Source organism: Mus pahari, chromosome 9 (genome assembly GCF_900095145.1).
Source record: "Mus pahari chromosome 9, PAHARI_EIJ_v1.1, whole genome shotgun sequence".
Lineage (NCBI taxonomy): Eukaryota > Metazoa > Chordata > Mammalia > Rodentia > Muridae > Mus > Mus pahari.
This window is the reverse complement of record NC_034598.1, coordinates 85060369-85086478: the sequence shown is the minus strand read 5'-3', so window position 1 is coordinate 85086478 and position 26110 is coordinate 85060369. Positions and strand designations below refer to the sequence as shown.

The 26110-nt window shown below is 42.4% G+C and overlaps 1 protein-coding gene across 2 annotated transcripts in view; it reads left to right on the top strand.

Moving 5' to 3' along the window:
• Uhrf1bp1l (UHRF1 binding protein 1 like) overlaps positions 1 to 4265 on the top strand; it is a 73331-nt gene extending 69066 nt beyond the window's left edge. For both annotated transcript variants that reach the window (XM_021204753.1, XM_029542291.1), the window contains 2 exons: positions 516 to 709; positions 2324 to 4265. In XM_021204753.1, the coding sequence (XP_021060412.1) occupies positions 516 to 709; positions 2324 to 2443 (314 nt within the window). In that variant the 3' untranslated portion in view covers positions 2444 to 4265. The remainder of the gene's footprint in view (positions 1 to 515; positions 710 to 2323) is intronic.
• The last annotated feature ends 21845 nt before the right edge of the window (positions 4266 to 26110 follow it).

Here is a 26110-nt window from a genome sequence, read left to right as displayed (position 1 = left end):
TGAACATAGTGGAGCATGTGTCCTTATTACCAGTTGGAAGATCTTCTGGGTATATGCCCAGAAGAGGTATTGCTGGGTCCTCCGGTAGTACTATGTCCAGTTTTCTGAGGAACCGCCAGACTGATTTCCAGAGTGGTTGTACAAGTTTGCAATCCCACCAGCAATGGAGGAGTGTTCCTATTTCTCCACAACCTGGCCAGCATCTGCTGTCACCTGAATTTTTAATCTTATCCATTCAGACTGGTGTGAGATGGAATCTCAGGGTTGTTTTGATTGTTTGCAGGCATCTTGATGTTCATTTTCAGTTTCTTGGCACATTGTTCTTGCTTTGGGGTCTTTTGAAAGAGGAAGCCTTTGGTTTCACTATGCTTGTCTCCCCTCTTTCCCATCACAACCCCCGTCCTCACACTGACAGTCCCACTCCCGTTCTAAAATGGCCTTTTCTAATGGAGCGCTGAAGATTCGTCAGGTGACTTGGGATCGTTACTATCTAAGCATTTTATTTGTTTGCTCAGATTCTCACCTGTTTAACACTGGGACTGATTTCAAAGACGGTGCCAGCAGCGATTCAGTGGTGCGGACCCGGGGGATGTGTGACGTGAGGAAGCACAGTAGTGTCACCCAAGCCACTCAGACGAGCCCAGAGGTTCCTTTGCCTTCACAGTCAGCCACCTTTCCCAAGTGCTCGGTTGACATTACAAGGGAACAGGTAAGGGGAAACTTAGGTTGAATTCTAAAACACTAACAGTTAAAACACCTCTAATATATGTCAGTAAAGCCTTGCCATGTGTAAGCCGTAGATGCTAGAGTTATTAATGTGGAGCAAGATAGAAAACAATTTCCTTCTGTTTTCTTGAACTTCTCTTCAGTGTTTTTGTCCTTCCAGAACCTTACTCATTCTTAAACAATTCCTTAAAAATGTTTACTACAGCCAGGCAGTGGTGGCGTAGGCCTTTAGTCCCAGCACTTGGGAGGCAGAGGCAGGCGGATTTCTGAGTTCGAGGCCAGCCTGGTCTACAGTGTGAGTTCCAGGACAGCCAGGGCTACACAGAGAAACCCTGTCTCGAAAAACCAACCAACCAACCAACCAAAAAAAGTTTACTATGTTTAGCTTAACATTGTCGTACGTGTTTTTCATATCATTACATTTGCTTTAAGCTTATTTTAATGGCTGAGTGATGTGATGTGGATGTATTAGCATTTCTGACCATTGTGTTTGACATTCCTTTTTTTTTTTTTTTTTTTTTTTTTTTCAGTAATTGCCTTCCTTCGATCCCTCCATATTTTTCTTTTTCACTTAAACCACATGCATGTATATAAATATGCGTGTATATGCATATATACATATACATATAGGATTGTTTTTTTTGGTTTTTCGAGACAGGGTTTCTCTGTGTAGCTGGAACTCACTCTGTAGACCAAGCAGGCCTCGAACTCAGAAATCCGCCTGCCTCTGCCTTCCAAGTGCTAGGCCTAAAGGCCTACGCCACCACTGCCTGGCCGTGTTTGACATTTTTTAACATTCAAGTTGCTTCTGATTATTTGAAATTATATATAAAAAATGTTCTGCAGAGTATTAATTCTCTGTGGTAGGTTGGTAGAAGGAACTCATTGATGTGTTGAGGGGTTTGCTGGATGACAACTCTGACTGGGTACAGAAACTGAGCACTCTAATTGATCTCTGTAAATATCGACTGTCCTTAGTTTTTATTGTATCCTCATATGCAGTAGCTCTGAGACAGCAAAACACCTACATTAAGTCTTAGAAAGTTTTGACCCTCTGAAAGGAAATGCCCATTGGAGTATTCACAGCGCGAGTCTGAAGATGAGGAGAAGGTTGTTCTGGGCCAGGCTGTCTCTTGTCTCCGTGGGACTAGTAAAGGTCACCTATGAGAGTGACTTAGGTAAAAGAGAACGTGGGCGACTGTGAGATCTAATAAAATTTGAAAACTGAAGGGATCCCAGGAGGGGTGAAAGAGGAGTTCGTGGGGAGCTGGCTAGTTGAAAGAACTGGCTGGAATAGGCGGAAAGATGGAGGCTTATGACAGAGAAGGAAGGTCAGCGCATCTGAAGCACAGAGGCCCCAGGGTAGTATGGTGACACAGTATCACGTTAAATTTGGAACTGAGAAGTTAATTAGTATTTTCAATTACTGGGTCAAAATGTAGGAACACGGTTACTTGCATAGTAAGTGCTTCCCACTTTTCAGCTCAAGTGGACCCTCACCAGCACTGGGTAGTTTACCATCCCAAGAGATGCTACATAAAATAGTTGCATTTTCAGGAAGTGATTAAAACCTCTTGTTTTACAAATGTCATTTCAGCTCATGGAGGAAAATGAATGTCTTAGGCAGAAGCTGGCTCAAGCTAAAATGGAGCTGGCGGAGGCTCACTCGGCCAGAGATGAGCTTCTTCATCAGATGAAGAGGATGGGTCTTGAATAGCTGCCGTGGCCATGAGAACGTGGGCTAGAGCTCTGGAGAAGACGGTCAGGTTTAACAGAAGGATGTAACCAGTTAGTGGGAAGTTTCCCTTTCCGTGAAATAAAGCAAGTGGCGAAATGGCGGCTGTTCCAAACCCCGTCGAGCAAACCTTGGGTGCCAGCGGTACAGTCAGCTGGGTGGCCCCGTGAAGGCTGCGCACACTGTAACACAGTTACATGCCTAATGAGAAATGTCAGTTCCTAACTTCAGTGTCTCATCATAAGCATTTGTTACAAAAAAATGAAGACCTGGTGAGCTCATGCAGATTGCCGAATTTATTTCTCTTTGTTAATAATTTACTATTATTTACAAAAAAAAGGATACTTTAGGGCTAATGTAAAAGAAAAGTAGGCTTACATTTTAGATGTTATTAAAATTATGTACTTAATCTATAATTATTTAATTGTTGTAAAAAGTCCAATCAGATTAATAAATTATATAATTACTGAGTTTACAAATGGAAAACTCTTGACCCTACCAAGCTTATGAAGCAACTTGAAAATGTGAAAGGAAAGTCACCTAAGTGATGGGGAGGCTGCAGTGAGGCACTCATGTAAAGTCAAAGCACAAATGTAAGGGCGTATGGACAAGTGACTTAGAGGCATTACTTGTACATTCCATTTAATGTGTTTCGTTAGAAATAAAAAGGCAAGTTATCTTGCTATATTTGGCAGTATTTATAACTATAAAAATTTTAATTAATACTATTTTAATAATTCTTTGTCTTTCCTCTTTAAGGAGGATGTTTTCAGAGAATTTGTTTTTCACACACATAAAACTATTTCATACCATTCCTGTAGCATCATATTACACACATGTTTGCTCATGTGAATATATAAAACCAGTTTTGATTAGATTTCTGTGATGTGTGTCTATGTGTGTATTTGTGTGTGTGTGCACACACATATATACACACACAGTCTTCTATATGAGTCATTGGTAAATTTTGAAATCTATTTTCTATAGGGTAAGGTTGAAAACACCATGAGAGAATCTTAATTATGAAATAAAATACATGAGTATTTTAAGAAACAGGTTTTTGAAGACAGTATATTTCTGATAGAATTAAAGTAAGTGGTGTCTATTTTAAACTTCACATTCCTCAATAGAACTATATCCAGATAGGCCATGAGACAGCTGGTCTGTTCTTTCTTTAAGGTACTTGGGAACCCTGGCCCTTGCTGTGACACTCATGGTGCTTTGCATGTTGGCCAGAATTACAGCCATCCCTGTCTCCAAGGACTTGGCAGAAATCACACCCTTCAGTCCATCACATGTTGGAGTGATTTACATTCTATTGTGAACAGTATTTGCCTCCCTCCTCCTCACATCATCCTTTTCAGTTGACATCATTTGAAAAAAAAAAAAACAGGCACTGTTTTGGAGCCAACATACAGCCAAGAACAAATTAAATTGTTACTATATTACCTCAGAGTATTTATAACACCGTGTGAAAACTTTGTTACTCTAAGCTGTATGTAGCCTTAGATGAAGTATGGAGGTCTAATTAGAGCTTCAGAATGTACACCCTGCTAACCTTTGATGTCTGGTGTGGATTCAGCAAGAGCAGTCTCACAGAGGAGGACGGATGGGACATGAACTTCTGAGCTGACGCTGTTTCTCAGGACTGACCTGTTCTACATAAACATACAAGTTTTCTATGGAGCAATGTTAAACTGTTTAATGTTACTAGACACTGAATGTTTTCCTTATTCCTTTAAGATGTATTTGGCCTTCCCATGAAATCGTATAAACAACAGAGATGATAATATGCTGCGCATTCCATATACTTTGTCCGATTGATTTTTCTTTTTTCTTCATAAAAGTACTGTTTTGATAGTGGTTTACAATTGAGGAAACATCTCCCAAAATATTCCCGTGTATTCCCCCACAAACACAGAAGGTGGGTGTGATTGGGATGCTGGAAATTTGAGAGGAAAGAGACCTTTGATGCTCAAAATAAGTTGACTAGAGCCACGATTAGTGATGCGGCTTTGATTTAAAGTGCACGATTATAAGTTTTATCTTAGCACAGTCATCTGTTTGCAGACTTTGTCAAGGCAGTGGTAGAGGGACAAGTCACTGTCTTACCTGTTTTTCTTTAAAGCGGACTTTATATTTTTAAAGATTTCATTTTTACTTTTGATTGTGTATATGTGAGTGTGGGTTTGTGCATGTGAGTGTAGTGCCTATGGAAGCCAGAAGAGGGTTTCAGGAAGCCCGGGGCTGGAGTTAGCAGGAAATTGTCAGCTTCCTGACAAGGGCACTAGGAACTGAATTCCAGTCTTCTGGAAGAGCAGTACACACTCTTCCCCACTGACTCAGCTCCTGTGTGTGTGTGTGTGTGTGTGTGTGTGTGTGTGTGTGTGTGTGTGTATGTGTGTGTGTGTGTTGATGTAGGTGCCATTGTATATTATACATTATATCACATACATTGTTTGTGTGGTAAGAGTACATAAAATCTATTCTCTCACTAGCTAACAAGTATATGGCATAAGTTGTAGTTATCATGATACAGATTTCTTGAATTTATTTCTCCTACTGGAAATTTTATACCTATCAATAGACATCTCCCCACTTCCTCAAACACCCTAACATGTAGTGCCTGGTCTCATGAGTGTGACTTCCATACTGAGTATAGCTCATGCAGTATGTGTGTGTGTGCTTTATTTCACTTTGCATTGTGTCCTCCAGACTCAGCCAGGTTGTCATAATGATGGAACTTTTTTCTGAGTACTGAATATTTTTCTGTTGTGTGTAAATCACATTCTCCATTTATTAGTGGCTACTTAGGAGACCCTGTGTCGAGGCTGTTGTAACTATTGCTGTGGTGGGCATGGCATTGCATCTCTCTCTTGAGTATACTGATTTTCTCTTCTTTGGCTGTCTAGCCAGGTTTGAGCTCATTGTTTGTTGTGTTTTTACTTTGTACTGTTTTCATTATAGTCATATAATTTGTATTTTTACCAACAGTACACACGGGTTTACTTATCTTCACGTCCTCACCAAAGCTTGTTATTGTTTGGCTTCTGTCTTAGTTAGAATTTTACTGCTGCGAAGAGACACCATGACCAAGGCAACTCTTACAAGGACAACATTTAATTGGGACTGACGTACAGGTTCAGAGGTTCAGTCCATTATCATCAAGACAGGAGCATGGCAGCATCCAGGCAGGCATGGTGCAGGCAGAGCTGAGAGTTCTACATCTTCATCTGAAGGCTGCTAGGAGAAGACCGACTCCCAGGCAGCTAGGATGAGGGTCTTAAAGCCCACAACCACAGTGACACACCTACTCCGACAGGGCCACACCTCCAAATAGTGCCACTCCCTGGGCTAGGCAAAACTACCACACCTTCTTTATTAGAGTCCGTGGGTTCTCCCGTGACTTGGGAGGCTGAGCAGTTCTCATGCCCTCTTTGACATTTGCTGTTTGTCAGAACTAGCTATCTAGGCCACTTGAGTATTTTGAAAACGGCTCTTTTCTTGTTACTGAGCTGTTTGGATTCTTTACATATGTCCTGGCTGCATATTCCCATTAGCTGCAAACTGGGTCCCTTCTCAGTCTGCTTTTATCCAGTCTGCCTGCTTTTGCTTTTGTTGCACGTATTTCAGGGATTTCTGTGTAGCCCTGGCTGTCCTGGAACTCACTTTGTAGACCAGGCTGGCCTTGAACTCAGAAATCCGCCTGCCTCTGCCTCCCGAGTGCTGGGATTAAAGGCGTGCGCCACCTCTGCCAGGCTCGTTCCCTTTTTATTCCTGGGATAAAACACTGTGGCCAAGGCACCTTATAGAAAGAAGGGTGTACTTGGGCTTAGTGTTCCAGAAAGTGAAAAAGTCCGTGGAGGCAGGGCAGAGGCAGTCTGCAGGCATGGTGGCTCAGACAGCTCAAAACTCACAGTCTGAACTAGGCAGGAGTCTGAGAAAGCAAGCTACAAATGGTGCTTTTCTCTGAAACTTCAAAGCTTGTCCCTAGTGACATATTTCCTCCAGCAAGGCCATACTTCCTAAACCTAGCCAAACAGCACCACCAACTGGAGTACAAATGTCCAAACATCTGAGCCTTTGAGTATTCTCATCAACACACTTACCCAAGGCATCAGTCAGTCTGTGTCCAATCCTGGTCCCATCTGTGCAGTGTGTGTCCAATCCTGGTCCCATNGCAGTGTGTGTCCAATCCTGGTCCCATTTGTGCAGTGTGTGTCCAATCCTGGTCCCATCTGTGTCCAGTCCTGGTCCCATCTGTGTAGTGTGTGTTCAGTCCTGGTCCTATCTGTATCTAGTCCTGGTCCTATCTGTGTCTAGTCCTGGTCCCATTTGTGTCCATGTGTGTCCAGTCCTGGTCCCATCTGTGTCCATGTGTGTTCAATCCTGGTCCCCTCTGTGTAGTGTGTATCCAATCCTGGTCCAGAGATACCTAGCTTGTACCAGGACACACATGTTCTCTTTCCCTCACCAAGTCCTTAGGTTTCACTTTGTAAACAACTTTGTCTGCTTTGTTTCTCACCTGAGTGGCCATCACCAACTTTATTCTGTAGTGCTACAGTTGTCTCCTAACTGGCCTGGTAGTAGTGATTCTGATTCTCCTTGGACTTTAAACAGAGTTCTTTCCACCATCTGATAATGTTTTAATACAATGTACTTTGATAATACACATCCCCTCCCCAACTCCCAGTTCTTTCCCCACTACTCTCTACCCACCCAACTTTATGATCTCCACCCATCAAATCCAGTTTGTGTTGGCCAGCTGCTCCTGGATGTGGTCAGTATACCATGGTCACATAGCTAAACAAAACTGAATTTCCTATAGCCAATCAAATGCCTTGTCATAGCTTGTCAGCTTGGGGTGGGACTATGGTGCCACTTCCCTCTTCCATGCTGGAATTCTGTCCGGCTAGAGCATTTATAAATCTAGTAATAGCCAACTAGACGCCATGTGCGGCCTTGTAAGCAGCTTTAATCGAAGCGGTCCTAGGCTCTAGAATAAAAACCCTTTAGTACTTCTTCCTTGCTGTTCCGAGAAGTCTACCCCATGTGTAAGTACTGTTGTCCAGTGAGTTGATTCTCACCACGCAAAGGGTTAAATCTGGCGCGTGCACGCACGCACGCACACCCACGCCTCTTAAAACACACCTAAAGTAGAGATTAGTGCTTATTGTTACTAGTGAGCCTTTTAAAAAAAAAAAAAGCATGTTTTCCTTTGTCCTCTGTCCTCGTTACCCTGTTCTAAGCATGAAATGAAAACTTGGTGGACGCATGTTTCAGGGGTTTGAAATATATGTCTTTCTTCATTGCCTGGCTAATTCCTATTTGTCTCTCAGATCTTAGCCCCTCCATCCTTACTTAAGGGAATCGTTCCGTGATTCCTTAAGACTGGTCTACCTTCTCACTTGATCACAAATCTCTGCTGCCGTATGCCTCTGTGATTTTAGACATGTCTGTCTGATTAGCATCTGACCGACTAGATGGTAAACTACATGAGGACAGGAGGGTTTTGTCGTTGTTATTAAACTTTGCATTTCTTGGGCCTTATACAGTGCTGGACATCGCACAGTAAATAAGATGCGGAGGAGGTGCTTCAGGTATTCCCTTTTGGATGTGAGGGAGATGGAACATGGACAGAAAGGTGGTTAGTTATCAGAAGTGGGTGTGGGGTCTTTTTTCCCACTGTGGAGAAAGTGTGACACAGCAGAGTGTGGGCCACACTGCTCTCGGTTTGTAGAGTATTTGAGTTTCTGGCTGACTTGTCACAAGGTGGAAAATCAGCACATCCCTCTGCTACTCAAGAGTATCATCTGGCGTCTGTGGTGACATATGGTGGTACGGCTGATGAGGGCTGCCAATCCCATTTGCTAAACAGAGTGCAAATAGTCCAGGGTGCAGCATCTGAAATGCTTTCTCTCTGGGAAAGGTGGCTGCCACTCCAAATTTCAGTTGTGCCTAATTCCTTAAAGCACAAACAATCTTCTCTTTTAGCTTATCCTTAGAGGCTCTATGTTCTCTCTCTCTCTCTCTCTCTCTCTCTCTCTCTCTCTCTCTCTCTCTCTCTCTCTCTGTGTGTGTGTGTGTGTATACACATGTACTTATGTTTATGTGTGAATGGAAGCTGGAGATTGATATTGGCTGCCCTCTCAGATTACCCTCCACATTAGTTTTTGAGGTAGAGTCTCTCACCGAATTGGTTTGTTTAGGCTGGCCAGTGAGCTCCAGAGATCCACCTGTTTTCCTAGCCCTATGGTTACATACATCTGATTACATACTTGCGACATCGTTCCTGGCTTTTAAAATATTGTTTTTATTTATTCTTCTTTACAACACATCCCAACCACAGCTTCCACTCCTCCCAGTTCTCCTTTCCCCTTTCTCTCCCCCCTCCCCCCCCCCAGAAAAGAGCAAGCCTCCCAGCGTCATCATCTGAACACAGCATGAGATTCATAGCGCCAGGCACAAACCCTCACATCAAGGCTGGGCAAGGCAACCCAGTAAGAGAAGGAAAAGGGCCCCCAAAGCAGGCAAAAGAGTCAAAGACACCCCAATTCCCATAGTCAGGAGTCTCCCAGACACCAAGCCAACAACTGTAACATACATGCAGAGGACCTAGTATGTAGACCCATGCAAAAATCTACACTTGCCAGTCTAGTCTGTGAGCCATGCATGGATTTTTTGACCTGGTTCCTAGAGCTCCAAACTCAGCTTCCCATGCCTTTGTGGCAAATACTTTATCAACTGAGTCATCTCCCTAGCCCAACAGGTAAGTTTAACAAACTTGTATTTGCAGTTTTGTGTGTCTGTGTGTGTCTGTGTGTGGATATGTGCATGTGAGTGTTGGTGCCTACAGAAGCCAGAGGCATCCAGTCCTCCTGAAGCTGGAGTGAGAGCTGGTTGGGAGCCACCCAGTGTGAGTGCTGAGAATCAAGCTCAGGTCCTAGAAGACCAGTACGTGCTTTTAACTACCGAGCCACTTTTCTAGTTCCTGTTTTAACATTTTAATATTTTTCACATTACTGAGTAATGTTTTTAAACCATCAGTTTATTGAATTATATTTGGTATATTTTTGTTTGGTTCTTGAGCAGTCCAGAGTTAACATGATGTAAAATAGAAGCATGATGGTTTTTAGAAACCATTAGATGCAGTCTAATGAATTACCATGATGTATAGGGCAATCCATATGAATCTTGAAACATTGAAATTAGCACCTATGTGGCCAATGAGCTGGCTCTGCGTAAATCTTGTCAGCTTCAGGGACTTCCTGAAACTATTTTGACCTGTTTAGCTGTCTTAGAGATCTTCCCTGCTGGATAGAGTGTTTCAATCTAGGAAGAAAAGTGTCTATATAACAGAGGGGAACAAGTCCCAGGAGTTGTCACAATTCTGCCTTTAGAAGCCTGCATGGCTGCTTTCCCCTTACCCACTCCAAATGAATATAAACCAGAATGAAAACCTTAGACTGTCAATCAGAAAGTCATGGGGAGGAAAGACAGTCTGCTAAACCTTCAGACCATTTAAACCGGTCCTATCGGTGAGGATGAGGACTCCACACGCATGTTTCTAACATCTGTGTGGCAGGAAGGGTCTGAGGAGCGCCAGCTCTCCCTCCTTGTGTGGATTCAATCTAGAGGAGGGGCAAATGGATAACTTCAATATGCCCCAAGAAAGGAGATCTGTGTAATCCAGTCTTGGAGACTAAAGACCTCTTAGAAGATGACACTGGACCTGAAGTCTGGAAAGTGCCACCTGCAGGCCAGGAGGTGTGAGGCAGAACTAAGAGGCTATGTGGCTGGATCCAGTAGCTGCAGCTGATGTCCAGATAATTCTTTTAGGGTCTTCAATGAGTACTCTTACTTGGGTTTCAACTGTCCTCCATGTATAATTTGTGTGATTTATAACCATTCAAGGTCATTTCTACTGAGTCAGGTTTCCTAAATATACATATATATGGTGTATATATGTACATTTGTAGGTTTTTTTTTAAAATTATCTTTAATTTATTTCATTTGGGGGGTGCTCAGTAATTACGGTAATTAGAACAGAAGTCAGCACATTTTTTTTTTTTTTCTGCAAAGGGTAAGGATATGTATTTTGTGGTCTCTGTTGCAGACATCCATCTCTGCCATAATATTGAAGTCAGCTATCAGCAACATGTAAATGAGTCGCTATACTGTGTTCCATGAAACTATCTATAGATAGGTAGAAGGCATCAGCTACCACGCTGGAAACATGTCTTTCCAGTCCCAGGGTGACTTACACCCAGAACTAGGAAAGCCAGTTTTCCCATCATCCCTACCAATCCTTTATGTGAAGGCCATGGCCAGAGATAGGCTGAGGCAATGATCTATAAATAAATGATTTTGTTAGCTTATTAACCTATCCTTGTGGTTCTTACCATTCCTAATGCTGTGACAGTTCTAATGTGTACAGTTCTTCATGTGGTGACCCCCAACCATAAGACTTTTTATTTCTACTTTATAAGTAATTTTGCTACTGTTATGAATCATAATGTAAATAATTGATATGCAACCCCTATGAAAGTCCTTTGGCTCTAAAGGGGTTGAGACTCCGGTTGAGAAGCACTGACTTACCTAGTCAGAGCTGTATTTCTACGTGCCTGAGATTTACCCAGATTTCCCATGGATCCACATATACTTTTCCCCTTGATGATCATGTTACAGTTGCCCCTATGAAAACACAGCTCTCACCTCCAAGGAAATAAGAGTTTGTTCTGGAGCCAAATAAGAGCAACTATGGCCCGGGAACCCAAATTCAGGTTGCCCCAAATACTGTGTTCCAACATGGGGATTGAAGTTTTTATATTATAGTAAAAGGACAAAAAGTCCTCACTTGGGGGCACTTTCCAAATACATTGCTGGAGACATCATATAAGCAGGTTCTAGAAAAGTGGAGAGATCTCAGCTCTGGGTCATAGATGCTATCTGGTGACAGACATTACTAGGTAGCCTTTGGGTCGATGGAAACTGCTGGTTTGTTAGTCCATTTGGAAAGAGCTTACGTAATGGTCACAATTATGTTAGGTCAAACAGAGATGGGCAGTGCATGCCGATTAAAGGGACTAAAATAACTCAAGGCTTGGAGAAATGATGCAGAGATTAAAAGTGCTTGCTGCTCTTGTAAAGGATGCCCGCTTGTTTTTCAGCATCCACGTGGTGCCTCACAACTGTCTCTAACTCCAGCTCCTGGGGATCTGACACACTTTTCTGTCCTCCATGGGCACCTGTGTTCATGTGCGCACGTACACACACACACACACACACACACACACACACACACACACACACACACACACATGATATGATTGAGTTTTAAAAAAAATAGTATAGGATAATTTGGCTCTGAACCTGCAACGTTTCAACTAGCCACAATCACGTATGTTCTAATCAGTTTATCAGCCTTGTAAAACACATAAGCACAGGTAAGGCTTTTGTGGGGCGACTTTACATTATATAAGAAAGTGATTTGAGGCTTTTGATGGTGTTTTGCCCTTTCCAGTCCAGCCTGTGTATAAGCCCAATACTAAGTTTTCATGCAGGTTATGTCTACCACACCTCCATACTTTTTTAAGTTGAAAGGCATTCCTTACATGTACCGCAGGCATCTATTAAACAGCCTCGGTATTTCCCTCTTTATTCATTTCTATTGTTGCTATAATAAATGACCAGAAATGTACTTTACAATACAATCTCCTGGCACAGTGTGGCTCAGCTGGATCCATCTCCTTGTTATGAAGGCTGAAATCAAGGTGACAGGCAAGGCTGCCTTGCTTTCTGGGGTTCCCAAGGTGAACGCACTTCCAAGCCCATTCAGACGGTTGACTAAACTCAATTCTCTCTTAGCTTCAGGGCAGAGCTTTCCTTGCCAGCTGTAGAAAGTGTCCCCAGCTTGTAGAGAGCACAGGTGTGCCTCGGCTCTCAGCCCTCTGCTCTCTTGGTCTCATCTGCTCCCTGGTGCATGTCCCAAGTGCTTGGTTTCTCCACTTGTATTGGAAATTGCACTTTAATATATTTTTAGCGTATTAAGGATATTTAATTTTCTTATTCCCTAATTACATTGATTACTTAGCATTTGTATTTATTCAACCATGAAATATATTTTTTTCTTACGAACATTTTCCAATATGACTGAGCTCTTTGTAACTATTTTATACTTCATGGAGTAGAATAAAACTTATCAGTTCCTCTGTTATTAATTGGGTAGGTGTTACCTGGTGATTTTGTATACACTGTTGTGCACAACTCTGTAATTGAGTGAGAATATTTGTACCAAAAAATCTTACGCTGCATTTACTTCTTCGGATCTATCCTCAACTGTATCATAACTACACCCAGTCATTGTCCTCAGATAGGGCTTTCTCTCCAGAAGGTTCACGAAGCTTGTCTTCGGGAATGGGAAGAACAACTGAAAACCACGTAAAAGGCAACGAGTCTGTAAATCTGTAGCCAGCTCTTCAACTTGTCCCTGACATTTATTCCTACTGAGCATCAGATTGAGACGGAGCTTGTGAATTGCTTGTTTTGGGGTCTATGTATTTTGCCTCTCAGTTGTCTTAACTCTGCATCAGTGCAGTGGACTTACCATCACTTTTACTAGGCATGCCACCTGCACATTTGCTACCAGACATATTTGATGTGTTTACATTTCACTGAAGGGAAAGCAAAAGGGAAGTCTGCCAAAAAATGAGACTGAAGAGCCAAGCAGTGGTGGTGCACACCTTTGACCCCGGCACTCAGGAGGCAGAGGCAGGATGATCTCTATGAGCTCAAGGTCAGGTCGGTCTATAGAGTGAGCTCCAGGACAGACCGGGCTACACAGAGAAATCCTATCTTGAAAAGCCAAAACCAAGATGATGATGATGATGATGATGATGATGATGAGCTCCAGGACAGCCAGGGCTACACAGAGAAATCCTGTCTTGAAAAGCCAAAACCAAGATGATGATGATGATGACGATGATGAAGATGATGGCAACAATGATGATAAAGATAAAAGGAGGAGGAGGAGGAGGTGAAAGAAGACAACACTGAAGGGTGTTTTGTTTTTTTTTAATAACCCATTAAGCCCAGTTAGTGCTTCCCATACGTGCTTGGCTGTGGGACCAACCACTGGAACCTGGGAAACCTTCCAGTGGCACATCTAAAGAGTGATCTTCCCTCCCTCAGCAATTAGCAACTACTAGTACTCCTCAGTGAAGGTTGGAGCTTGGAGACCAAATGTCTCATCCACAAGAGGATCTCGGCTGGCTTGATCTGGTGCAGGCAACCACAGCTGCTGTGTTCCCACGAGTGCATGATCATGCATGTCCGGAAGGCAGCGTTTCTGCTGCAGCTCTCCTCCAGCTCTCCAGATTCTGTATTTGTCTCTCTTTTTCTTCTGCAGTTTCCCTGAGCTGGTGTGGGTAGTGTTAAGTGCCCTGAGTGGTCTCTCCCAAGCAGCCTGCGTAGCACCCTCCCCCACAGTGAGTACAAGCAGGGAGGAAGTGCCCGACTGATTTGATGCTTGTGTGAGTGTGTGTGTGTGTGTGTGTGTGTGTGTGTGTGTGTGTGTCCTGCAGCCAAAGTGTGTGGTTTATTCAGCACTAGGATCTTACTATATTCTTACGGAGAGTAACAAGGCAATGGCAATCATGTGTGCTGTTTGGGAGAACTCTGGGATCCCCCTGACCAGTAACTATGCCTTCAATTGTGATTTTCATATAACAAACCATATCTTCTAAAAGTTATATTACCCACTTGCGCAGGGTAATTCCAATTCAACCTTTTCTCTTTTTTAAGTTGAATTTTGAAATGATCATAGTAACTAACTAGTGGGTTCCCATAAAGCTTTTTCATACACCCTTAGTTTTGGTTACCCTATCCAGTGCCCCTTTCTCACCACTGCCCTGATTCCCATTTAATCCTCCGACTCGCTGAACTCCCCTTTGTTCATCTCGCATGAATCCTATGGCCTGTCCAGTTAGTGTTCAAATCTGATTGTGAGTTAGTTGGTTTCCATATACATAGCCTTCCTCTGAGTAAACCCTCCCTCCACCCTTTGCTTTCTCACATATCCCCATGCCCTTCCTCCCCAAACCTTTCCACCCCAACAGCCCACATCTCTACTTCCGTTTTCCTTGTAATCTACTATAGTCTGTCCCTTAGCATGCCACCAAAAAGCTCCTTTTCAGTGTCCTGGTTTCTACTTGAGTCCAAGTTAAATACCAACCAAGCTCTGAAGCTAGGATTTGCCTAGGGGAGAAAACATGCATCTGTCTTTCTGGGATTTATCAGTATAATTGCTTTTCCAGTTCAATCTCTTCGCCTGTGAATTGCATGACTTCATTTTTCTTTACAGCTCAGAAAATGGCACCATGTACACATGTCACATTTTTTTCTTACCCATCCACTCTTTGGTTTCTTCAAGACAGAAATCCCTGTGTGGCCCCGGGCTGTCCTGAAACTCACTCTGGAAACTAAGCTGGTCTTGAACTTAGACATCCTTATGCCTCTGCCTCCCGAGTACTGGGATTTCAGGTGTGTGCCACTCTGCCCAGACACCACTGACCTCTTGATGGACATCAATGTGGATTCCATAGTTTCACTATTTGAATAGAGCAACCATGAACATAGATGTCCAAATATCTCTGTAGTTGTATCTAAAGTCCTCGGGATGGTATATCTCTGTCATGTGACAGTTCTATTATTTAGATTTCCAAAGTGATTGTCCTTGTTTTCACTCCCACCATCAGTGTATATGTTTGTGTGTATGTGTGTTTGTTTTCTACCATACATCCATGTGTTTCTGATGATGCTCAATTTTACCCAGGTGAGATAAATCTTAAAGTAGTTTTAGTTGGTGCCAATGAATGCTGAGCACTTTTTTCCCCATTAATTTATTTTTTTATTCACTTTACATCTCAATCATAGCCCCCCTCCTCCTAGTTACCCCCCCTCACCCAGCCCCTCCCCCTTTCCCCTTCCCTTCTCCTTTGAGAACAGGGAGCCTCCCCTAGGGATCCCCCTACATCAGTACATCAGTAGGATGAGGCTTATCCTCTCCCCCTGAGGCTAGACAGGGCAGCCCAGTTAGGGGGATGGAATCTATAGGCAGGCAACAGATTTAGGAACAGCCCCCACTCTAGTTGTTGGGGGCCCACATGAAGACAAAGCTGCACATCTGCTACCTATGTACCGTTGGAGGTGGGGGTTGGGGGCTAGGTCCAGCCCATGTATGCTGAGTGCTTTTTAATGTGTTTCCTAGAAATACGAATTTTCTTTTTTTGAGAATTTTCTGTTCAGTTCCGTAGCTCAATTTTTAATTGGGCTACTTAATTTCTTAACGTTTTGTCTCCCAGTTTTTTACGAGAGCTTGAGAGTGTCAGGCGAGTGGCTGGGGAGTGTCTCTCCTATTCTGTGGGCTGTGTTTATTCTCATCAAGCCTTCCTTTCTGGGCAGACCATTCTCAGCTTCATGACATCATATTTGTTGATTGTTGGTCTTCCTTCTCGAGCCATGGGAGTCTGGTTTGGAATGTTGCTGCCGGTGCCTGAAACTGATGCACACTTCCTGCTTTTCCTTCCAAAAGTCCTGGGTCTTGTGTTAAGGTCTTGGATCCATGCAGAGTTGAGTTTTGTGCACGGTGATATTGTTAGTACCAGGACACTACAAAGCCAGGCCTAACAATGTGACCCTTGACCTGAATTGCCAAGCTAATGACCCTCAATCCCACAACCCACTTGGCTCACTTCCCACCCTCACTTGTGTGATGTCATTTTCTGTATAAATTAGGAGATCAACCCCTCCTCTCTCTTCTCTGCCCCTCTACTTACCTCACTGCCCCTCTTTGTCTCTTCACTAAACATCTCTCATGTGGAATCTCCTTGGCCTGGTTCGTTCGCTATTTGGTTTATCTGCTAAATATATATATATTGATATTAATAACACATCAGAGATTAAGGATCTAGTTTCATTCTTCTGCACACATTGAAATTCCATTTCCCCAGCACCATTTGCTGAAGATGCTTGTCTTTTCTACTGTGTATATTTTAGATGTCTTTGTAAAAAAGCAGGTAACTGTCATTACATGAGCTTATATCTGGGTCCTCACATCTGTCTCATTGATGCTTGAGAAACAGAATTATTTTTGCTATTAACCTTATCACCTCCTTTCATCATCACATCTTTAAAGTATGACTGCTTTTTCATAGTCTTAAAATCCTATAGTAAGCCTGAAATTTACTGTGCTAATTGGTCTACTATATTCTCTTCCCTCCTTCCATAATAACTGAATCCCCAGGTTTTTTTAACTTTAAATTTTATTTTTTATTCACCTTACATCCTGCTCACTGTCCCCATCCCGGTCACCTCCTCCCACAATCCTTCCCCCATCCTTTCCTCCCTTTCTCTTCTGAGCAGGTGGGGCCCCTGGGTATTCCCCGACCCAGGCACTTCAAGTCTCTGTGAGGATAGGAGCTTGCTCTCCCACTGAGGCCAGACAAGTCAGCCCAGCTAGCAGAACATATCCACAGACAGGCAATAGCTTTTGGGATAGCCCCCATTCCAGTTGTTTGGACCCACATGAAGCTCGAGGTGCACCTCTGTTACATATGAGCCGGGAGGCCCAGGTCCAGTCTGAGTGTGTTCTTTGGTTGGTGGTTCAGACTCCAAGGATCCAGGTTAATCGACTCTGTTGGTCTTCCTGTGGAGTTTCCATCCGCTTAGGGGCCTGCAATCTTTTCTCCTATTCTTCCATAAGAGTCCCCAAGCTCTATCCACTGTTTGGCTGTGGGTGTCTGCATCTGTCTGAGTCAGCTGCTGGGTGGAGCCTCTCAGAGGACAGCATGCTCCTGTCTGCAAGCACAACAGTATCATTAATAGTGTCAGGGACTGATGCTTGATCATGGGATGGGTCTCGAGTTGGGCCAGTTATTGGTTGGCCATTCCCTCAGTCTACTCCCTCCACTGTGCTTGCATTTCTTATAGACAGGATACATTTGAGGTTGAAAGTTTTGTGGGCAGGTTGGTGTCTCTATCTTGCCACTGGGGTTCCTGCCTGGTTACAAGAGGTGGCCTCTTCAGGTTCCGTATTCCCAATGTTGTGAGTCTCAGCTAAGGTTGCCCCCATTTGGTTCTTAGGGGACTCCCTTATCTCAGGTCTGTGTCTCCTCCGGGAGATGCCCCCACCTCCTCATTCCATCAGGTGCAGATTTCCATTCATTTTCATGGCCATCTCACCTGTTTTTTCCCATGCCTGATCCTGAACCCCCATTCTTCTCCTACCTCCTCCTTTCTAGTGCCCTCCCTCCAACTGCCTCTTATGACTGTTTTATTCCCCTTCTACGTGAGATGCAAGTTTCCTTGCTTGAGCCTTTCTTGTTTAGCTTTGTTGGATCTGTGGAGTATCTGTATTTTATGGCTGATATCTTTATAAGTGAATACATACCATGCATCTTCTTTTGGGACTGGAATTCCAAGTTCTTAGGTGGTTTTTCGGGAGCATGTGCACACACAAAATGTATTTGCATATATACTCTGATATATGTGTATACATATATGATATATGTGAGTATATATAATTCCAGGCATCTTGGTGCAGCTGTGAAGGCTATGTTTACAAAGAAGACTTCTATGTTGCTGTGGGGACATTCCTTAAAGGGAGGGGCCTGTGCTTTCCTATTCCTTTCTCCTTGCTCCCAGCTGGAACATTTGTTTCTTTGTCCCAGCTAGAATGAGGGATAGCCATGACAGCCAACTGAACTTCAGGAATTGAGAGGAAGGGAAGGATCAGCTGCCCAAAGACCCAAACCAAGATTTACTTTTCACAACGTGGGCAAGGTGGATGACATGAAAAGAGCAGCCGCAAAGGGGCAGTAGTGTGTGTGTGTGTGTTGCGGGGGTGGGGTGGGTGTCCCATGTCAGCGGGTCCCTCGAGGATCAGAGAAAAGAAACTGGGAGGGAGTGATCAGAGAACTCTTTGAAGATGTTTTACATTTAGAAGTTTGCAGTCCTAACCGAAACATTTGAAAAGGGCACCATTAATAATTAAGCCACGAGTTAATTAATTAAGTATAAACTAGAGTAAATGTCACCCTGTGGAAGGTATGTCTGTAATTGGAAGAGAAGTAGGCTAAAAGAAATAATAATAATATATTAATATGTTATATATGTAATTACATATATTATATATAATAAAATATATAATTATATAGAGCATATGTAATAAAGATTAATACAATATATAATTACAATATATAATTTATTATTATTATTGTTATTGTTATTATTAGTTTGTATATTTATGTCAAATATTGGATAATGAGAATGACTCAACCAGGAGACATTTTGTATTAGAGGAGCAAAGGGGAATTTCAGAGCAATTTCTTTATGTTGTCATGAGAGGGTCACACTGTATATGGGGCACAATTTAGAGGGTCAGTTTTTGCAAGGAGCACAAGCAGATGATAGAATATGAAAACACACGAAGGTAGGTGGGCTGATGTTATTATGAGAGCTTGCTTAAATATCTAAATGGCATTCTGTATTATTGGGGCTGGTCGTTACAGGGATTAAGGAGTAGGTATTGAAGAATTTGAGAAAGAAAGAGGAGAAACACTTTCATGTGAGAATAAATGCAATGGAGGATCGCAGTATGACTGACAGCCTGCATTAGAATCCATCTGTAATTTCTCATGTGTTTTAAGTAAAACTGGTCAGTGTAATCATGTGTATTTCTCTGGGCTGGTTTTACTGGACAGGTGGGTGTCATTATGGGAAGGGTTTAAAGCCAGATTTAGTGATGCTTTATTGATATGCAAGTCCAAGAGGAAAAAAAAAAAACATGAGAATTCAGAGTCTATGCAAGGGAAGGGTTTTACTTGACCGTTTAATAATTTCCATCATGATTTGATCATGTAGAGATTAATATCCTCTTAATATTCTTCACATATTAATCTCTAAGGGTGGCCATGACAAAGCCCCATAAACTGGGTGGCTTACAGTGATAGAAATTTATTATTTCACAATTTTAGAAGCTAGAAGTCAAATGGGAGTGTGTGCTGGCTGGCGTGGTTTTGTTTTGTACCGTGTTTTATAGACTTGACACAGATTGTATCATCTAGAACAAGGGAACCTCAGTTGAGAAAGGGCTTCTATCACATTGGTCTGTGTGCAGGTCATTGGCGGCATTTTCTTGGATTAATGATTGATGTAGGATGACCCAGCCCACTCTGAATAGTGCCATCCTTGGGCGGGTGGTCCTGGGTTGCATAACAAAATGACCGAGGAAGCCATGGTGAGCAAGTCAGTCAGCAGCATTCTTCCATGGCCTCTCCTTCAGATTCTTCCTCCAGATTTCTCTGCTGCCCTGACTTCTCTTCATGATGAACTAAAACTGTAAACTAAACTAAATCCTTTCCTCTCCAAGTTACTTTGCTTTATCACAGTAATAGAACATTAACATAGAGTGGTGAGCAGGGTCATCCTTTCTGAATGTGGTTTCTCTTTGCCTCTTCTAGCTCCTAGTAATCCCAGACTTCCCTTGGCTGGTGGAGCTTAATTCTAGTACTGGAAAGCCAACTGCCCAGGGCTGGCAAATTCATAGATCTTGGAAGAGAACCTACGACCACCATTTTGCAAACCAGCATAATCCATAACTACATTTTTAAATGTTTGTCCTTATACCCATAGATAAATGTAATCCTTAGCATCACCACCCATCCCCCCACTCTTCCCCCCACCCCCAAATCAGAGAAATTTTGCTTTGCAACAGACTCAGAGAGCATTACAGAAAACCAGCAAGATGTCGTTGTGGAGCCCAGTCCCAGTGTATACATCTACAACGAAACTCTTACACGTAAGGCTCAGAGATCATTGAGGAAGAGGGGGTGGAAAGATTGTTAGAGCCAGAGGACCAAGGGACTGGCTGTGAGGTTGTGTTTCCTAGATATAGAGGTTACCAGTGTGACTGCCCAATCAAAAGCTGGACAAGGACAACAATAGATATGCAGAAGTGGAGAGAGGAAAGACCACAAGGCTTCGACATTTTACGAAGAACTACAGACAACTAAGGAATGCTGAGAGTGAGAGAAATAGTCCTTCCCAAGGAAGAGCATGCCAATGTAATATCTAATGGTCTACCTTGGATATAAACATACAAATAATGTTGTATAGACTGAGTAGGTTGTACTTGTGTGTATATATGTATGTGTGTGTGTGTGTGTATATGTGTGTATGTATATGTATTGTATATATGTGTGTGGATATACATACACACACACACGTGTGTGTGTGTGTGTAAAAACAATGAAAAATAGGCCATGGATATGATGGAGAACAAGGAGAGTTACAAGGGAGGGTTGCGAAGGAGGAAAGGGAAGGGAGAAATGGGTAATTGTGTAATAATCTCAGATAATAAAAGCAATAATTAACTTAAGTGGCACAGTTTGCCTTATTGCTTACATGTACCCCAAACCTGTTCATGCCAGAGCAGCCTTCTCATTTTTTGTACTGGGTACATTGGGAATATATTTGAATAAAAACCTTCTAAGTTTGTTAGGAGGGGAGAAACTTCCATTATTGTCCAGAGGGGTGTGTGAGTTGCTTGACACAAGCGGAGACCCAGGGGGATTCTGAGGTTGCTATGTGCATTGATTGGAGAAGAATGTGTGCACAGGATGGGCAGGTGAGGAGACTTGGCTGCCAAGTGTGCTGGTAGAACAGGGAGTATGTTCATAACCCAAACCAATCGCAGTCCGAGGTTAGGGAACCATTCCCTATGTGTTCTTGTCTCGCTATCACTGCCGCACGGCCAGAACTCTGGATCCTCTATGTCATATGGGATCTCCTGGCTCTTATCCTCATACCCATGAAATCCAAACGTCCCAATGAGCCATTTATCTGCACTTCTCCATTTTCACATTCCTTTCTCATCAAAGCAATGCAATTCCTTTCCTTCAATATGCTTACTGTCAACCTGAAAGGACTCAGAATCAACATACGGGGAATACTTCAGAGCATGTCCATGAAGATGGAATAATTTATGGTGGATTAACTTGGAACCTGGGGGCAGGGCAGAGGTGGCTGTCTGTCTGTCTGGTTCCCCCCTGAGTACACCCTGCAGCTAACATCTTTTGCTGCTGCCAGCCTCTAGCTTCTTGGCCTTCCAACATGAACAAAAGACTTGGGGCTTTCTCCAACACTCCAGGCCTCCAGCACTGGCCAGGGATTGCTAAGGCATCCAGCTTTGAGTAGATACCAGGGGAAGACAGCCATTATTGGATTGGACTCCCCAGCCACTACTGTGTAAGCTAATATAATAATCTCTGTTTATTTCACACACACACACACACACACACACACACACACACACACACACACACACGAACACTACTCTGCTGCTACAAGGAAAATGTTCAGGAAGTGTATATGAATGGAATATTTACTTCCCCTCATAAATGAGGAGATACCTGGTTGGCTATACAGTTAATTCTTTCTTAGAAGGAAAATTCTGGTTTCGCTTAAGCAATTCATGCATCTTTACCCAGAGTGTACCTTACTAATCCATTTCTACTTCCAATGTGGTTGACTTAATATTTCCCAAATAGGAGCTGAATAAGGATGACACCAGTGAACATGCCACACCTGATGGAGAAGAGCCCATGAGGTCTCAACCTGGCACAAAGAACTGTATGTCACAGAGGAAAGCTGGGAGTGGGAGAGGTGGACCTCTCCACCGAAGAGCACACCCATATTATGTATTACACTGCTACACAATTAACTTCTTTCCTCTCATGCATTGGCTATATACCCCCAGCTAGCTACCAGGAACCCCAGTATCTGCACTTCATCTTACCTCTTGTTATGCTTGTCCCAGCCAGGAAGTTATTTGGGTTACTTGAGACACGGTTTTTCTGTGTCTCTCTGTGTGCCTGGAACTCATTCTATAGACCAAGCTGGCTTTGAACTTAGAGTGATCCACCTGACTCTGCCTTCCAAGTGCTGAGATTAAAGGTGTGTGTCACTACTGTACAGCAGTAATTAAATTATAATCTCAAAGGGAAAGAGAGAGAGAGAGAGAGAGAGAGAGAGAGAGAGAGAGAGAGAGAGAGAGAGANAGAGAGAGAGAGAGAGAGAGAGAGAGAGAGAGAGAGAGAGAGAGAGAGAGAGAGAGGTCTCCCCACAAACAACACAAACACCGATCTCAGTCAGAAGGGATGGTTTATTGAATGCACACCCACCCTAATACTGAGCAATCAGGACCACAACTCAGAATTTGGAGGCTGAACTGTGGCCACAAACATTTTTCTCTGTCAGCTTATGAAGGAAAGAAATGCAAACATCATATTCAGATGCAGGAAGTGTTGGATCTTATGCAAAGCTTTGTGGAATTTCTTAAGATTAACAAACTTTATACAGTACATTCAGAATGTGAGATCAGCATGACCTTGCTTTGAGTCAAGTTATTTCTCTGTGTCAATGACTGGCAGACATACTACAGCAACAATATGAAATAGTTGATAGGCATGGAACAAAACAGCTACAGCTATGCTGGGCAGGGAGGAGGCAGACCTCCACATAGTAATTGTTGTCTCTTCTCTTAATCCTTTGTCTACTAATCTTGAAAGAAATTTATGAATGTGAAGTGCTGTTTAATAAACCACCAGAGATGCCTAGTTTGACCTTAATACTCCTAAATCAGCTATTTAATACCATGTGTGATTGTGTGTCTACAGACGTTCCATACTCTTTTGCTTATCCCATTCAAACCAACATGCGACCAATATTTTACTGTGGGTAAAAAATAATCAAAAGACAAAATCTGCATCCTTCTATCTTGCCAACATGAAGCTGCCTCCACTCACTGCCCCCTTACTTGCATGGCTAATAACATCCTGATATTAAGGCCTTCAGGGTTCCATCTGATCTCTGCCATCCAGAGTCTGGATGCCAAAGAGTCTATCCATTCCCATTCAAAATGGAACTCTATTCCAGTCTCTTGACTAAGTATAGCCTTAGCTACTTTCTTGATGCTATGATGAAACAGTCTGCCAAAGGCAACCTAAGTGAGAAGGGGATTATTACAGCTCCCAGTTCCAAGTTCATCACGGAAGGCAAGCCAAGGCATCAGGAACCTGAAGTAGCTTGTCACATCAGACCCACAAGCAGGGAAGAGAAGGGTGAACGATGCCCTTCTCAGCCTTTTCTCCATGGATCCGATCCAGGATTAGCCAGGGACTGGTTGATCCGATCCAGGAGTAGCAGAGACTGATTTCCACACATGGTCAATCTTCTCAGCTCATTTACTGCAGTCAAGATAATCTCCCAGAGGTATGCCTAGAGATCCAGCTTACAGGTGACTCTAGACTCTGTCAAGTTTACAGTTATCAATAACTGTTACATAGCAAGAGAGTATTGACTATCCCTGAATTAATATTTCTAGCCCTGGCTTCCTCTGTGACCTCTAAACTCATATATTTAACCTGGACTTGAGTACTACCCCGTTGATACTTTGCATCATTAGTTCTGTCACAAGGAGAAGAGGGTCATTTTGAATGACTTGAGATGGATCTATGCCATTACGACTTACAATTCTTTCAAATGCAGACCTAAGCATAACAAAAATCAATTTTCAAATCTTTCTGCATCTTTGGTTTTATACCTCTGTTTTCATTTTGTCATATGACTTTTCCAGAGATAGGTCTGAGGTTGTTGTTTGTTTGTTTGTTTTTGTTTTTGTTGTTGTTGTTTCATAAAGACAGACATACTGGCTCCTTTAAATAATTCAGGACTTATGTTTGCTATCTACAGATATTCATTTCAATCATTTAGTGTAGTGAAGAAAAGCTTTTTATCTTCTACCAAAAATATATTGATAAACTGCATGCTTCATCTGTCCTGTGACTGCAGCTGTCAATAACATGGCTTCTTAGTATTCATGTTCATATATTTTGAAAATAGAAACATCTGAGCACCTCCAGACCTGGCCCAACTCTTGGATCTTCCTCTTTCTCAAAACTCAAAATTTCTGACAATCGTTTGCTGCTACCTGTGAGTCTTATTCTTTTTGAGAGAGCATTTCATATATCCCAAGCTGCCCTTGAACTCACCATGTAGCCGAGACTGACCATGAACTTTTGACCCATCTGCCTCTGCCTTCCCAGTGTTAGGATTACAGGCACTGCTGGGGACGGGGACCCAGGGTTTCTGGAATGCTAGGTAAACACTTACCTATCCTTTGTACCCACTAATGTAATTGCTGCTGCCTAAAGACTTGGCCCAAATGTTGAAGGTATGTTCTTGCTATGCTACAATTGTCTCATAACAGCATTTATTTATCCTCTCTAAATGTGTTGTTTTTCTAGATGAATATAAGCAATGTAGTAGTTGTTAACAGTAGTTTATGCTTTCAATCAGTATTCTCTTCTAGTTTTTTTTTTCTAGGTCCCAGTAAGAATTATCGAAATTGACTTGTTATTTTTGTTTTAAAATGTGTGGGTAAGACTATGTGTTTTAGAGAGATTAATTTTCTTTAACCATTATTATATTTAAATTCTAATACATTATATGCTTCAGTGGAAAGCATCAATATGCTCACTTTCTCTAAATATTATCCTGTTCTGGGTGATTACACATGAAGAATTCATGAAGAGAAGCATATAGATCAGTGAAAGAGAATTGAGAATCCAGAAGTGACCCATACTTAAATGGTCAATTAAATTCAAAGAGTAAAGAAGAGTGTTTTCAGCAAGTGATTTTGAAATAGCTAGATATTCATTTGGATGAAAAATGAGGGGGTTGGCACGATGGCTCAGCAGTTAAGGGCCTTCCAGAGGCATTGGGTTCGATTCCCAGTATCCACATGGCAGCTCACAGCAATTTAGAATTCCAGTCCTAGGGCATATGACACCTTCTACTGGCCTCTGCAGGCATTACACACAGGTGGGGTCCAGGCATGCATGCAGGCAAAACACCCACAGATTTGAGATACACTTAAGTAAATTAAGAAAGAGAAGCGAACTGTGACACTCTCACTTGTATCAAATCAAAATCAATTCAAAACATATCAAGACACCCAAGAAAGACCTTGCAACCTTGGGTTAAGACACAGAAAATATGAAATATGTCCAAAGAATGTTAACACATTTCAAAAATATTTTGCTTGTAAAATCATTAGAAAAATGAAAAGACAAGCTACAACGAGGGAGAAAATATTTGCTAAGCATTTTTCCTGACTAAACATTTGTTTTCATATCTAACTGAGAGCATATAAAACTTGATACCAAGATAAAAATAAATCAAGTCAACAACAGTAAGCCCAATCGGGACATTTGTACAGATGGTTAACAGAAAGAAACATAAACTCTTTGGCTATTAGAGACTTTAGATTAAATCCACATCGTACTACCACATCCCATTTGAATATCTTCAAGCAAGTGAACTTCCAAGTGTTGGTGAAGATGTGGTATAGTTGGAATGTCATGTATTGCTAGTGGCAGGGTAAATTGGTGCACTTACTGTAAGGTAGTTTGAGTGAGTCTTTAAAATGGAAACTATACTTACCACATGACCCATCAAGTCTACTCCTGGATGCTGACCTCAGAGAAGTAAAAATATATCTCCACATAAATACGTTTTTTTGCATAAATG